This window comes from Blennius ocellaris (assembly GCF_963422515.1).
Source record: "Blennius ocellaris genome assembly, chromosome: 6".
NCBI classification, from domain to species: Eukaryota; Metazoa; Chordata; class Actinopteri; order Blenniiformes; family Blenniidae; genus Blennius; species Blennius ocellaris.
Genome location: NC_137655.1, coordinates 1,694,190 through 1,710,668, shown reverse-complemented (window position 1 = coordinate 1,710,668; position 16,479 = coordinate 1,694,190). Strand labels below are relative to the sequence as shown.

General features: G+C 46.0%; 1 protein-coding gene across 1 annotated transcript in view; it reads left to right on the top strand.

Annotated features, from left to right (window-relative positions):
* Positions 1 to 16,479, top strand: part of mlphb (melanophilin b) — a gene marked incomplete at its 5' end in the record, with an annotated part of 39,479 nt that overhangs the window by 19,818 nt on the left and 3,182 nt on the right. The window contains 10 exons of the mRNA XM_080497743.1: positions 2,942 to 2,983; positions 5,768 to 5,817; positions 7,165 to 7,257; positions 8,030 to 8,147; positions 9,286 to 9,464; positions 10,294 to 10,377; positions 11,879 to 12,121; positions 13,681 to 13,833; positions 13,912 to 13,980; positions 15,146 to 15,194. Coding sequence (XP_080353869.1) covers positions 2,942 to 2,983; positions 5,768 to 5,817; positions 7,165 to 7,257; positions 8,030 to 8,147; positions 9,286 to 9,464; positions 10,294 to 10,377; positions 11,879 to 12,121; positions 13,681 to 13,833; positions 13,912 to 13,980; positions 15,146 to 15,194 — 1,080 coding nt within the window. The remainder of the gene's footprint in view (positions 1 to 2,941; positions 2,984 to 5,767; positions 5,818 to 7,164; positions 7,258 to 8,029; positions 8,148 to 9,285; positions 9,465 to 10,293; positions 10,378 to 11,878; positions 12,122 to 13,680; positions 13,834 to 13,911; positions 13,981 to 15,145; positions 15,195 to 16,479) is intronic.

Here is a 16,479-nt window from a genome sequence, read left to right as displayed (position 1 = left end):
GAGTGGTCAACAAGTCAAACACTGCGGTGGTGTTGGCTCGCTGCCAGGCGGCCATGTTTGCATTTATGCGCTAAGAAGTGCAAATCGGTGGTTCCCAGCGTGGTGGAGTGTCGGGTCTGGGGTCAGGGTTACTGAAACCTCCCATCTGGTCCTTCTGGGGGGGGGGGGGGGGGGGGGGGGGGGTTTCGTGGGGGGCCGAGAGGAACCGACTTGAAGTCGTGGACGTCTGCATGAGAAACTCCCCACTGAATGAAAGGCTTCGCTTCAGACTCGCCAGCTGCTGGCTGGAAAATCTGCATCAGCCTCCCGAATCACCCAAGTGGAGTTGGGGGGGGTGAGAAACAAACCATCGCCATGGCGACCACGCTGTATGAACTTGTGTTTGGAGTGGTGACGGTACACACGGTGGAGAAAACCCCAGAGGAAACGCGGAATGCGGATTCTGAACGTTCCAACAAACGATTGAAAGGCGTCAGTGGGAAAAAAAACAACAAAAAACATCCGATCATCCCACGTGGAAAGAACGTATATAAACATATATGTTTTAATATAGGTTTTGATATAGGTTTTTAATATATGTGACATATATAAAATTGGTCGTTTTCCTATATTATGTGTGCATATATGCACATATATGTTTACACATATACGTGCATACAGGTACCTATATAGGTACATATATGCACGTATATATGTGTGCATATATGCACTTGTATGTTCTTCTTGCACAATTATTTTTTAGTTAGTTCTCAGTTATTGCCTTGATTATGTATGACAGTTGCCAAAGTGAGATATGGTGTGTGTGTGTGTGTGTGTGTGTGTGTGTGTGTGTGTGTGTGTGTGTGTGTGTGTGTGTGTGTGTGTGTGTGTGTGTGTGTGTGTGTGTGTGTGTGTGTGTGTGTGTGTGTGTGTGTGTGTGTGTGTGTGTGTGTGTGTGTGTGTGTGTGAATAAAGAAGTACAGGAGACCTATATAGCCTGTATATTCACATATATGCACCTAAATGTTGCCTATATGTGGCAAATATGCAGCATATATGTGCATAGAAACTGCTTATATGTTTCATATATGCACATATATCCTCGTATAGGTTCTTTCCATGTGGAATGGGACGTGTCCCTCCTTCTCCGATTTCGCGCTACACCTTACCGGCGGACATCCGCCCGTCCTTTACCAACGACGGCCTCCGTTGTTGTGGCGCCGCGTCACCGCAATCAAACTTTCCACGGACTTCAAACTTTTTTATTTTCTCAGATCGCCCGGCGTCACTCGCGGCCGGCCAAATCTGTCACAGGGATTTAATCTGCTCCATCTTTCCTGTTTTCCTCCCGGCTCCTCGCAGCTGCGCCGTCACGCCGTGTCCCTCGGGGCCCTTTTTCGTCCTCGTCTGACCGGCCCCGTCGTTGCGTCTTCGGCAAATCAGTGTATTGTTCGAATCCGATGAAGAATCTCGCCTCATCGATGAATTTCGTCAGCGAACGTGACGAGGAGTTTCTGCACCAGGAGGCGACGGAGACTCCCGGCGCCGCCGAGGCATCGTGGAGGTCCTGGGGAGGCGACGGAGAAGCCGAGAGGGCCTTGTGATCACTGGGTCACATGGTTCTAGTTCTCTGTCAGGGAGGGAGAGCGAGAGAGAGAGAGAGAGAGAGTACTCTGTCTTTATTCTGATAACAGCAGGATCAAGACGGCTCCACAGTGCCTGAAATTAAAGGAGTCGGCAGTTGTTGCTGGTAGAAGAAGAGTTCAAGGTTCAAGGTGTTTTATTGTCATATCACCAGTAAAAGCTGGTTTCACAGTGAATGAAATTCTTAGTTTGCCGTCTACCCTGGAGCCGACCTACATAAATAAGTATATACACAAAAGAATAAAAATCTAAAAATAAAATAACAGAGCAGTGCAAAAATATTAGTGAGAAAGTGAGATGTGCAATGTAAACATGTCAGAAGTCTGATGGCGACGGCGAAGAAAGAGTTTGTCAGTCCGTTCGTTTTGGACGAGTGTCGTCGGATGTAGACACATTTATTGACGCACTACAAGAAAAGAAGACGCGATGGGTGAAGACGGACGCCCAGCGATCCCTCGTGACGGCGTTTCCACCTGGAGACCGTCACCGTTTCCTTGAACCCTTTGCATTTCATGAGCAAAACTGGGAAACTACCAGAAACACACGTTTGGCAAATCTACAGCTTCAGAATCCAGATGTTGAGAGATAAGGTGTCCTAGTTTGAATTCATGTCTACCAGAGACAATACTGCGTTTTCAAATGTCGTTACTTACTTGACTTTTGTCTTTTCTTCAATCACTTTAAGTGTCTGAAGCACAAGAGTCCAGTTCTCCACCGTCACTAAAGAGAGAGAGAGAGATTCTGTTTGTGCAGAATCCAGTGTGCAGCATCTGGACACGTGCCAGACGTGTGCATGAAACATACATACAAACACGTGTTAACAGGTTAGATAGACCAGTGAATTACAGGAGAGAATTCATGTGACCACGTGGATTAAGTTTTGGCAGGCGTGACCGTACACACACACACACACACACACACACACACACACACACACACACACACACTCCCCCTGCATTCTTTTCGCCGTGTCTTTACTGTAGCAGCTCGGCTGCACTGTGGTCCGCCGGGCCCCCAAAGCTCTCAGGGTGTCATCCTATGAACACAGGATGTTTCTCTTGCTTTCCTGCAACAGAGCCTTTCTCGTTTGCAGAGTTGTGTCTGATTTCAGTCGATTCTGCAGCTGAAGCACCTCCTGGTCACTGACTAGTTAGTAAGAGCTTACCTGCTGACCTGTTATTTATCGTTGACCTCGTTCGTTTTTCAAACTACAAGTGACGGGGGTGAAGATGTGGTTTGCGAAGGACTGGGATCTGGGAACGTTTATGTGCGATCCTGCCCACGTCGGTTTGTTATATCCTCTCTGTTCTTTTTCCAGAACCGCATGAATACGACACGCAGAGCATGCCTGAGGTCCACGGTGAGTAAACGGACTGATGACATCACAGGGGGGGGGGGGGGAGGAGATTGTGCTTACAGAGAGAGCTTTGACTGATTGATAGGTTTGATTTTAATTGAAATTAAATGTTCCCCACAAACTAAACCAAGTAATAACTTAGTGCCGCCACATTAATAAAAGAGATGCATCACATATTTTACATTTCTAAAAAAAAAATTCACTCATAATTGGGGAAGTATCAGTTGTAAAAAGATAAAACAGTCGCTTGTGGCTAAATGTCAGGATGATTTGATCATTATGTGTAAAAACATAGGAAACTGTGCGATTATGTTTTACATGTGGGAAGTTTTCATGAAGCATATGTTCTGCGTCTGCATGGAAGAGCCAAATACATCATGTTGAAAGAATGATTAACGTGTAGTCTGGTCTGGTCTGAAGTGACTTGGCATGTTGCACGTTTCAATAAAAAACGGAATAATCTAATAGCTGTATAAGACACAGGGACTGGTGCTACATGTAAAATGAGTCTGTATATAAAAAAATATCCATCATTTTGCTGTAGGTCAGATCGATGGACGGACAGAATGTGGGTCTTCATCCAAACAAATGTGTGATCAACATACAGTCAGGAGGAGACGGGCCATAGACCTATAGAACTAGAAGCTACTGACGCTAGCAGCAGGAGGAGACGGGCCATAGACCTATAGAACTAGAAGCTACTGACGCTAGCAGCGGGAGGAGCAGGGCCATAGACCTATAGAATTAGAATTATATACCGGTTTATGAGCAGGATCTACTTTGAAATGTCTATGAGGTCCAGTTTCTTCTGCGCCCCTAAAGGCCTGGCAGGTGAACTACATGACCTGGAGTCTCGTGTTGAGATGAGTTCATAGAGACGAGTTCATAGAGACGAGATCATAGAGACGAGTTCATAGAGACGAGTTCATAGAGACGAGTTCATAGAGACGAGTTCACAGAGACGAGTTCACAGAGACGAGTTCATAGTGACGAGTTCATAGTGACGAGTTCATAGAGACGAGTTCATAGAGACGAGTTCATAGAGACGAGTTCATAGAGACGTGTTCATAGAGACGAGTTCATAGAGACGAGTTCATAGAGACGTGTTCATAGAGACGTGTTCATAGAGACGGGTTCACAGAGACGTGTTCACAGAGACGAGTTCACAGAGACGAGTTCATAGAGACGAGTTCATAGAGACGAGTTCATAGAGACGTGTTCATAGAGACGAGTTCACAGAGACGAGTTCACAGAGACGTGTTCATAGAGACGAGTTCATAGAGACGTGTTCATAGAGACGAGTTCATAGAGACGTGTTCATAGAGACGAGTTCATAGAGACGAGTTCATAGAGACGTGTTCATAGAGACGAGTTCATAGAGACGAGTTCATAGAGACGAGTTCATAGAGACGTGTGGATGGAGGTTTTGTTGGAGAAGGCTGGTGGAGGATAAAAATGATTTTTCTCGTCGTTTGGCCTAAAACACACTTTTAATACAGGTTTGGTATTATTGACTCGGTGCCTGGGGAACTATGACTAATCGTCCCTGTTACATATTCCCGTGTGTGTGTGTGTGTGTGTGTGTGTGTGTGTGTGTGTGGTCTATTCTCACCCGTTCTGCAGTCAGAATGAAGTTCAATAAAGCGTACAGTGAGATTCCAACTGAACCTTGAAGTGCATGAGAATATCTGGGAGCCTCGTGGTAAACAGGACGACCCATCCAGAGCCAGCTTCCAGTGGCTGGACGCTCAATTCGCCGTTAGAATGATGCCGTGTGACTGCAGACGTGAGCGTCTCCCCTCGTACTGCTGGTGGTTTGGGAGCAGAACCACAAGGTTCTGGTGAGTCTGGCACCGTCTTCTTTAAAAGAGTCACACAGGCCGAGCCAGGGAGGTTTTAGTCACAACTCCTGAAGACGGTTGAGAAAATAAGCGAAACGATCACGTTTTTATTTTAAAACATAACGTGAATCAGACGTACGTTAAGGTGGAGGTTCTATCTTCCTCCTCGAACCTCCTGCTCCTTTTTAATGATTCCAGTTTAGTCTGTTTTTCCACTGGAATCAGGAGAGAATCCATCCTGCAGCTCATAAACCCTGATCATAAAGACGGACTGAAGACACACTGGCTTTACGTGTTTCTGGGGTTGTTGTTGTTTTGTCCCATTCGGCTCGAACAAACTAAAAGTCTGACCCACAATCGTAAAATACAGAGAAGAGGCAGGAAATGACGTTTGAACCCTGCTGGTCATCAAACAACGAGCTGAATCCACTTGGGAAGACGTGTCGGACCACTTTGAAAAATTATTCTGCTGCATTTCAGTTCATGTCCGATTTTAGTTTGAATATAGAACGAACCAACGAGCTGAAGAAGAGCCGAACATCGGACGTAGTGACGGAATGTTTTGGGAGAAGGCTGGGCAGAACAAAGGTCATTTTTCTCGTCGTGTGGATGGACCCTTGGTCATTTGTCCATATGAACATGTCTTTACTCCCATTGTTGTTGTTTGTAGTGTGTTGTATGTGTGTGGTTTCATGACAAAACAACCTACAGCGCCCACTAGTGGCACTAACTTTTTCAGCGTTCCTGCCAAATAAACTGACGTCGTTTTCAAAAGTCATCAGAAATTATGCCTTTACACTTGAGATGTTGTGGAAACGGGGCCTAAGAAGTAGGAAGACCCCCCCGGATTGCTTTATGTCTTTATGTCTAAATTCACAGTTTATTACCTTTGTGTGCGTCGTCGTTCTCGCCACACGGTTGATTCTAAGACGACCTTCTTTTTCAGACGGGGATGAAGAGCACAGCATGGATGCAACTGACCCTCAATACAAAGGGGTAAGATCCCGCTGTCGGATAATCCCCGCTATCTTCGCCACGCATTAAGCGTCGTTTGATGTGGGCGCGCCGCGGAAATCAAAGCGCCGTCTCCGCAAAGTCGTCCTGTCACGCGTGTCAGGAGACAAAAAAGCACATCACAGTTTGCACTTCTGCCGTATCCCTCTGCTAATTTTCCGACGATTCACAGACGTTTGCCTCAAGTAAACAAATCGGGACCGTTGATCACACGGCGATCCAGCGAGAAAAAGATCAAAGCTCATCTGCTCAGCAGCAGCCGGGTTCAGGTCGACTCTCCTCCATTTACAGCCGCTGACAAGGAGTCCAACGCTAAAAGACCTTTGCTTTGCCGCTGGGGAGGGGAGGTCAAACTGGCACACCGGCCTCAGGCGTTTTGCGAAAATACCAAACAGTCATACATAATCCCACACATGAAAGGGTTCAAGTGTGGAAACTGTTAAAAAAAAAGAAAAAAAGAGTCTGTGGGGGAGGAGCTGGGAGTCGAGTCTGCTGGAATTTTGTCATAAAAAAAAAACCAAGACTACTATTGTTTATACCACGATCTGTGTGCAGTGTGGGAGCCGGGCTGTGTTTACTTCCAATGGCTGCGTTGGCTGGGGAGTTGAAAAACGGCCTCTGCACGCCTTGTCTTCGTTTCAAACCGGACTACTGACGCAGCTTTTATTTACATCACATGTGTACGCTTGGTCTTTGCATGGATGTGGCAAAAAAAAAAAAAAACTCAAAAAGAAAAAACCCAGATTGCTGGAAGACCAGCTGCTGCTTCCTGTGGCCCTTCTCTGGAGTTACTTTGAAGCAGAGCCCCCTCTACTGGTCTGAGCGGAGTACTGCGGCCAAGCCTTTTGGTTGGACTGGGTGGTCATAGAATAAATGATGGTCTTAACTGTTAACATTATGCTTCACATTAGAGTGTCGTTCAAAGTTTTCACCTTATATTCATTATACGTTTGTTTTGTTTTACCTAAAAAAAACTTTTATTGGTCATATATACAGTATATATATATTAGATACATTATTATGGTAAAATACAAATGGTATAATTTATAGGACTAATGCTTTGTTTATTTCATGGATTAATGGAAGCCAGGAAGGACAGAAAGCGGATTACCATGAAACCTATACCATCACAATAAGATGCAATGGGCTCATATCCTCCAACTAATAAATGTGGATTCAAGGAAAAACCATAAACGTTTTTAAATAGCTCGACGCTCATCCAATGAATACCTTTGCCTGATAAAGAGACAATGATGCATGTCGGTGTAGAAATCCTCTTTCCTTCCTGCTCCCTCACTGGCTTCACTTTCATCTTCTGTCCTCCCGAAGAGAAAAAAGACCAAACGACGATTGACGGTGGATCCATGTGTCTTCAAACTGGGCGGGAGCGTCTCCGGCAAACCGAGAGGACGGTTGGACCAGGTAGACGATGGACGAACTCATCTGCGGCTGACGCGTCGACACGTCTCGTCTCAATCATTCTTTGATCTCACTTTGATCTTTACTTTACATTTACGGCCCAAAGTCCAAAGACAGTTCTTAATGCGTCTGGTCGGTCCCTTCGTGGAAACGCAGACGTCTCAGAGGGAAACTGTGTTTCTTCCTACTTTAGTTTGCTAAAGTAGTCTGTCCATCTGTGTTTGTCAAAAGAAACGAGACACTTGAATTAAAGTGGAGCGGCTCCCTGATGGATGGATGGAGTCATCAAGCTAATTTGTTCATTTTAGTTCATTTAAATTGTATTTTGGGAATTGTAGAGAAAGTAGAGGAGCAAACGGGACATTGTGCAAAAAAAAAAAGAATAAACGACAACAATTGAAGAGACAACGTTTAGTTTTTGTGTTTCTCATTTCAGGAAAGTTCCATATTTACACAGCAACATTTTGAAAGCGAGGTCTGCTTCCACAGAAACACTGAGAACATTTTCATATTGGGGCCGATGTGTTTATATTCTTGTATTGCTCACATTGCAGCAGAGTATTAAAAAGTAAAACCCCTGGCGTAGATTTAGTCTGTCTGTCTGTTTTGACAAGATCTTCACCAGAGATCAAATATGAGGTATCGAAGATTCCATTACATTTTGGCATCAATCACAAATCAGAAATCACTGATTGTTGTTGTTCTTCATGTTCAAAACTTGTGTAAACCGTGTTAAAGCTGTTTGTTTTCTCCTTTTTTTTACGTGTTTCTGCAGCAGTCCTTCGCCTCTCTTGGCGATCCGGACATCCTGGTGATGGATGTCGGGGGAGGGGAGGCCGTCGTCCTCACGGAGCGGCGGCGAGGCAGAGGTCTGGACCTGGAGGGGAAACAAGGTGAGCTGGACGTCCCGGACCTGTGGCTGTGGGGGGAAACATGAGGAAAACATGAGTGACTGGTTTTTATTGGCGATGAAGAATAAAGATATGAGTAAAGTCCAGCTGAACGTTGTGATTGACCGGCTCATTTGGAGGATATCAGTTAGTGGGAGGAAGATGCTCTATAATCCAGATAAGTACATTGATGAAGGGATGAATTATAAAATTGTAAGAAGAAGCAGAGTTGGAGCCCGATATGGAACAACGACTAGTAATTCTTTTCAAATATAATGTGATAAAAACCCAAAATGTAATAACTGGTTGATGATGTGACAAGATGCTGAGACCTAAACTTAAAAACTTTTCAATATTACATTGTGGGCCAGGCTAAATCATTTCCCCTAATGGTGGAATAATTTCATTCAATCATAAAGTTTATTTTTTACATACATCTTTATACAGTTTCTGGTATTGATGTAAGATTGCTGTGGCCCAAATCATTCATAGTCTTCTGTTGTATATAATCTGTCATCGATTTGTCTAGCTGTCAATGCAAAACAGTGTATAGGCATTAAACACATTTATTTATTTATTTACTTATTTATTCATTTATTTATATGCTTATCCATTTGTATGTGTATTTATATTTTTAAAAAGTATTTTTATTTATTTATATATAACTGTTTATTTATTTGTATGTGTTTTTTTTAGTTTAAATGTTAATTTTTATTTATTTAATTACTTTTTTAAAATGTATATATGTTTGTGTGTTTGTTTGTTTATTTATTTATTATATTTATTTCAGCCCTCCCCCCCCAAAAAAACAAACAAAAAAAAAAACAGTTCACATTTAACATCAAATGTGACCTGGAACAGGAAAGAAAGAAAGAAAACTCCAGTTTTTCCTGAAAGGGAGTGAGAAGAAGAAGAAAATGATGATTTAACCGCCCCCATTTAAATTCTCACTTCTAAATCCTCGTTACATTTTGGGTTTTCTAACATTCTAACTGAGTTCATCACATGACTGAGGTGTGACCAGTGAGGAACATCTGGACTTGTTGCCTCGTCGCTCCTCCGGGGCAACGACACTGATGTCGACTCCCTCGTCAACTTTATTGCTCAACCACGTTGTCGTTGTCCCGTCACTTCCTCCCAGAGTTCCTGCCGCTGCGCTCCACCTCCCGGCTCAGCCACTCGTCCTGCAGCGGTGTCGCCTATCCGCCCGACGACTCTGACGACTCGGACGAGCCGTTCTACCCGCCCTACCAGCCGCACCTCGCCCTCCGCAGCCACGCCTCCCAGGAGAGCCTGACCTCGGCCAACCCTCCACCGCAGGTCCGGTAATCAATCCACACCTAACCCTCGCAGAATCGCTCGTTTTTAACATCACACCGGCCAATTATTACACATTGGGTCTAATTAGGAATTAGCAACAAGATCACCGAAGATGAGTCCAGGTGTTACTTGATCGTCTACTAGCCGCTCCAGCTAGTGGCTCCCGCGAGCCACTAGCTCGGGTGGCTAGCGGCTCCCACCACCCGTGCTCCTTTTCTCCTCTCTGGTCTCTTCCAGGCTCAATCTTTCATCAAGGCTCATAAAACGCCGACTATAACTTCAAAACACTGTAAAAACTTGGATATTTAAGAGGAAAACAAGCCGATATAAACACAACAGATCGAGATCTGCACAACTCGTGACGTCACACATAGGCTCCGCCCACAATGGCCCACGAAGGAGAAGGATTCCCCCGACTTCCTCGGCTGGAGATTTAAAATTCAAATAACTTTGTTATGGGACAACAGTGGTGGGGCAGAGTCGGAGGAACCTTACAAGTAGAACCACAACTATCGTTTTCTGCAAAGTAGTGTTTTACATTTCACTGGGACTTTAAATTCTAATGTTTGAAAACGGTCCTGGAACCGGACCAGTTCCACGTTTCACACACAATCATCAAAGATGGTTCCAGAATACGCTCCAGCTGCGGCGTCCATTTCAGATTTGTCACATCGGTGCCGGTTTTTCAGATCGATCGACGCAACTGAGCATTTCTGTGCAGTTGAACTGCTGCTCAGTCCCTCCTGCTGGGACTCACAACCTTCCAGGGTCAAGTCAGACGATTACCTGTGTCCCAAATAAAAACTGACGACGCTTCGTCTTCATCCAGATCGGCGACCTGGACAGACGCATGTCGGCCATCGAGACGGTCCTGAGCCGCATCGAGCAGAAGGTGTCCTCAAGACACGAGCAGGTAAACCTGACAGGAAGTCCTCGTCTCGCCTCCGTCAGTCTCTGCGCTCATTCCGTCCCTGTGGAGTTAAACTCCTCCCCCCCCTCTTTATTTGTGTCGCTTCGTCTCATCCATTTGCTCCGTCCCGTCCCGTCCCGTCCCGTCCCGTCCCATCCCGTCCCGTCCCCTCCCCTTGATAAAGCAGTCGACGGTTTGAATATTTGAATATTTGATTTTAAACGTTTGATGTGTTCGGGTCGGGAGTTTCTTTGATGATTCACTGCTGACAAAATGACTTTTCATTGTGTGGAGGCGAAGATTAAAAAAAACAACAACTAGAAACTCGCAGACTCAACAGAAATGCGCTGATCTAAATATTTGGAAAACGCCAAGCAACAAGCAGAAATCTGAGAACTGAACGAACAGAACTGGTCTGTTTGTGAAACCATTTGATAAAACGACCAGATGGTTCAAAGTAAGAATTTCAGACGCGCTCGGGATGCGTTCAAGAAGTGTTATCATTCATATGCCTTAAATGAAAACACGCTCTATTTACGATCAGCTTTGTTTCATTTGTTTCTACTGCTGGAAATACTTATCAATGAATTTCTAACAGTTTGCAATCAGCGTCTTTTCCCACTTCCTTTCCTGCTCGTGAAGCGAATCCAGATCCCGAGTCGCCGAGCAATTAGAGAAACGGCTTGACGAGCATATTGGAACCAGTCCCAGGTTAGACCTGTCGTTTCGGGCATAGATATAAAACACTAGAAGCCTCACGGCGCCGCCATCTTGGGAAGGTCTCGTGCTGAACGCATAGATCCCACGCAGGAAAACCCACAAAAGGATCCAGGTAGCAACACAAACAATACCTCATTTTAAAGCTGAGTAAAAGCTCGATCCCGTGGAAACCTCATGGAAGAGTTATTGGGAGGGGGGGGGGGGGGGGGGGGGGGGGGGTCTTCTATGGGATAGAGCTTTACCTCACTTTACGGACTAGCAAGCGAGCTACAATTGTTTTTGTGGATTTTCTAGCCTGGGATGTACGTGTTACGTTTAGCATGCGCTGGTGACCCCAAGATGGCGGCTAGCAGAGTTGAATGAAATGGTTGTTGACTTTTATTTTGACAAAACAGCGTCAAAACCAGCTAACTAGCTAGTGATTCGTGACCGCAGCGCCCCCATTAGGCCGCCTACAAAATTTGAGCTCAATCGGACAATGTTTGCTAGCATGCTAATGGTCATGCTCGGCCGCGAGCTATCGGATCCACCTGAAAATCTCAGTGTGGTACCCCGCAGGTGCCCCCGAGCCGGGAACCTGGTTTTTTACTTCAATTCTGGTGTGAATGACACAGCACTTATGGACCATGAAGGGTTTTTCAAAAACTCGATTAGCTGTTAATCTGTTGATCAACAGTGCAAAGCACGACGACGAAGACTTGGCATGAATGCATCATGGTGGGACGATTATGTAAGTCTTAAGTCTCTGAGATGATCTGACTGGTTCCCCTCCCCCCCCACCCAGACCCCCATGACTCCAAACAGCAGCTCCCCTCCCCCCCCGCTGGAGGACGTGGACCTGGAGGAGCTGCAGCTCCGGCAGAAGCTGCACGAGCTGACGGACAACATCAGCGACCACAGCCTGTCCTCCGACGAGGACGGGTCCTCGGGGGCCTCGGGGGCCTCGGGAGCCTCGGGGCCCCCCACCAGGCCGCCGTCCAGGGCCGGCGCCGTGGTTTCCAGAGGCGGGGAGGACGAGTCTCAGACGGTAGAGAGCGCCGATCACGCTGATTCACGCTTGTTTGCCGGCGGTTGAAGTTAATCGGACTGAACATCTGGATCGCTGCACAGTCCATCCTCCACTTCGCGAAATTCCGCCGGAATCCGGTTCCAACGCAAACGAGCGTCATAAATCAAGCCAGTGGACCGAGGCCACCAAGTTCTCTAATCCTGAAACGGAGGAAGGATTGAAGAAATTTGGCAAATTGGTTTCCTCTGGCAGTTTGTTAGTCGTGAGTCACGAAACCACACTGAGCCAAAGGGTTTCACGCTAAACTGCTCGGCAGGAAATTCAAACAGGAAAGAAGATTCGTGTTTGATTAAACAGGAGAGAAAAAAGGTTCAGTAACTGTGAAAATCATGAGTCGTTCAAAAAAAAAAAAAGCGTCAAATAGAATCAACTCAAAATAGTTTTTCTTTACAGAATTTTTTTTTTTTTTTTTAAATAGAGGAAACCACTCTAAATAAGCAACTATGGTCAAAGTCCAACCATTTTTTTTTTACAATTAAAATTAATTAATTAAAATCCAAATCAGAGCCTGGACGATTTAATTGCGTTGCTCCATGTAAAAGAGGATTAAATAATAAAATCAAACAGCCTCTTTCCTAGAACGGCTTTAAATGAGTTAATAGTTTTGACGGCGCCAAAACAATGTGATCAATATGAAGACGGCCCATGAATTGATCAGAGGGTTAATTTACATCAAAAATGACGCGAGGAAGTCCGTTTACATGGAACGCTGAAAATGATGTCGTAAGCATGTCGGACCACCAGAGCAGAGTTTTTCAACCAATTATCCAATTTCACATTTTCCTCTAAAAAAACCTTTGCTCTCACAGCGACAGTGTGTTGCAGAGTAATCATGTATAAATACTCTTCACCACTAGAGGGCAGCACAGAACTTTGCCGGTGAAATGTAAAGTGACAGACGTCAGTGTGGTTCATCTCCACCTCCTGCTACCATCTTGTATCAAAGTACTGTGTCAGTGACAGTGATGGAGAAGTTTTTGAAAACCAGGATCTCAGCTCTTCATCCATCAGGTCCAGGTTTCACACTGAGGGAGGCACTATTAAAAAAAGTCCTTGCTTTCTGGATTTACTGGGTTCCTGTTGATCAAACTTTGATGAGAATGACTTTCATGTCTTTGATGACAATGACTTTGATGTCTTTGATGAGAAAGACTTTATATTGTTAATAGAGGCTACAGAGTTTCACATTTTAACATGTTCAGGTGGAGGTGTACCTCCAGAGTTTTCCAAACAAAAAAGTGTGTCTTGGCTCAAAAAGGTTGAAAAACACTGGACGAGTGGGAGCTGTTGTCTGTTTTTGTAATGAAACCACACACACACACACACACACACACACACACACACACACACACACACACACACACACACACACACACACACACACACACACCGAACAAGTTGCTATAAACATTAATCAGATGATCAAGTTGGATTGTTACTCGGGTGACTTTCAAAGTAAAAGTCCCAGGAGGTAAAGGACAGGAGCAGAGCTTCACATGAACCCGGTGTCTCTGCAGAGCCGTCCGTCCTCGTCGGGCAGCCCGGAGAGGAGGGTCCCCGTCCCTGACGAGTCCCCCAGGACCGGCTTCCGCGGCTCCACCGCCATGTTGGCGGAGCTGGAGGGCCGCGTGGCTCAGGCCGCCGCCAGCGTGCAGAGCGCGGAGAGCGAGGTGACGTCCGGGTCGGCCGGTCGGAGCTCAAGCCGGCCGGACGGACGGGAAATGTTGACCGGTGGTTTTGGTCTCCAGGTGTCCCTGCTGGAGGACAGGATCGCTGCCCTGAACGCCGCCGGCGTCCCGGAGGACAGGAGACGGAAGGTAAGACTGTGGAGCTAAACTCCTCCCCCTCTCTTTTTGTGTGTCGCTTCGTCTCGTCCATTTGCTTCGTCCCGTCCCATGCCGTCCCGTCCCGTCCCATCCCCTCCCGTCCCGTCCCCTCTCGTCCCGTCCCGTATCCTTCCGTCCCGTCCCCGTCCCATCCCGTCCTGTCCCCTCCCGTCCCGTCCCGTCCTGTCCCCTCCCATCCCCTCCCCTCCCCTCCCCTCCCCTCCCCTCCCCTCTCCTCCCGTCCCGTCCCTTCCTGTCCCCTCCCATCCCCTCCCATCCCCTCCCCTCTCCTCCCGTCCCGTCCCATCCCGTCCCTTCCTGTCCCCTCCCATCCCCTCCCCTCCACCCCCCTCCCGTCCCCTCCCGTCCCCTTCCCTCCCGTCCCCTCCCGTCCCCTTCCCTCCCGTCCCCTCCTCTCCCGTCCCGTCCCCTTCCCTCCCATCCCCTCCCGTTCCCTCCCCCCCGTCCCCTCCCATCCCCTCCCTCCCGTCCCGTCCCCTCCTGTCCCGTCCCCTCCCCTCCTCTCCCGTCCCGTCCCCTCCTGTCCCGTCCCGTCCCCAGGGAAACAACTCGAAGAGCTAAAAAGAAGATTTGGATCAAATAAAACTCGCATTTTCTCCATACTTCTTTCTACATAACTGCCTGGATGGATTTTCTCCTGTTATGTCGTAGAATAACTTCATTATTGAATTCATCTGTTCATAATACAGCTTGTCGGGTTAAACAAGGCTGCTTGAAGCGACTTCCCCCTTTCTCACGGTGGGAAACTGCCAATTTACTTTACTTGTGAAATCTATTGTTACCAGCAGGAAGTTTTTATCGACTCTGGAACAAAGTCTGGTCTCCATTTAACGTGAAATAATAAATAACAATAAAGTCCAGGTCTCCTTTTAATGTGAAATAATAAATAAAGTCCTGGTCTCCTTTTAATGTGAAAGCGAGTCACGGATAGAAGCTGATTTACACTCAATAATGTTTAATATGAACTTTGTTCAGGTTGAATCCGTCCAATCAGATCATTCTGTTCTCTGACACACTTCAGACTTATATTTTTTTTGTTTTTTTAATTCCTTCTGTTTTTTATAAATGACGAGTGGGAACCAGTATAATCTAAACCACTCGTTTCTCCTCCCCCCCTCGTCCTCATGTCTTCCAGTCAGCGATCCCCGTCCAAGCCAGAAGACTCTCCCACAACTTTCCCACAAGTAAGTCCAGTCCCCCCCCCCAACCCCCCCACCCCCCACCACCCCACACACACACACACACACACACACACACACACACACACACACACACACACACAGAGAGAGACTCCCGACATCTTCACCTCATTAAACCCCGAGAACATGAAGATGTTCAACAGACACTCTGCCTCCCCCACGTGGATGAAGTGTGTGAACCTCCACCCTGGATGACTTCATAAGATAAGATATTTATCTTGAAAACTAGTTTTTTTTTGTTTTGACTCTTTCGTTTTTTACTCAAATTAATCGGTTCCACCATTTTCTCACATGATAACATTTATTTTTTCCCCTTTTATTTAATATCTTCTCATTTGTTGTTTGACCTGGAAACCCTCAGGATGGGTCCTTCATGAGTCTAATGAGAATATCCACACACTCTCATTCAAATATCTTTATTATTTTATCCTTGTGGTGTAATCCTGGTTAACAACACGAGGCAGCGACTCAACTTCTGAATTAACCGCGGCAATGTTTACTTGGTACTTTGTCGTGTCTCGCAGTCGTAAATAGTAAAGCAGCATTGGCCAGGACCTCGCGTAAGCCCGTCGGGGTGGGCACGATCCTCTAGACCGGTTAATGATCATTTTTAAGTGTTTAAATTTTTTTAGGACTTTTATTTTGAAAAAACGGCATCAAAACCAGCTAATTAGCTAGTGATTCGTGACCGCAACGCCCCCATTAGGACACCTACCAAATTTCAGCTCAATAGGACAATGTTTGTTAGCATGCTAGGCCGCGAGCTATCCAAGCTAACCCTAGCCCACTGTTGGCGGCATGCGAATTACAAGAGGGCCACAGGCCCGGCCTTTCGCGAGGTCCCTAAATATCAACGTAGTCAACAGTCGTATTATTTATCTTGAAATTAAACGTGAGAGGACGAGCGAGTAGCGACGGCTTCATAAATGCAAAGGGGATGCGTGATCATTAATTCATACGTCACCACTTAATGAAATAAGTCGTGGCCGATATTTCCGATTCACTGGTTTCCATAGTAACGAGAATAAAACTAAAGAAGAAAACTTGTTGGCAGAACTTGACTTTTTCAGTTTCACCAACTGAAAAAGTAGAATTTAACGTAAACAAGCGAGAAAATCATCAAAATCCTTTTTGTTTTTTCTGATTTCAATAAGCTATTAACTCTAGATGTAGATTTGTTTTGTTTTTTTGAGGCGGGGGGGGTTAAATCTTCATTTTAGTCCTGCGTAGCTGAACTGATTCTGTGAGTTAAAACTCCCAAACGTCGCCT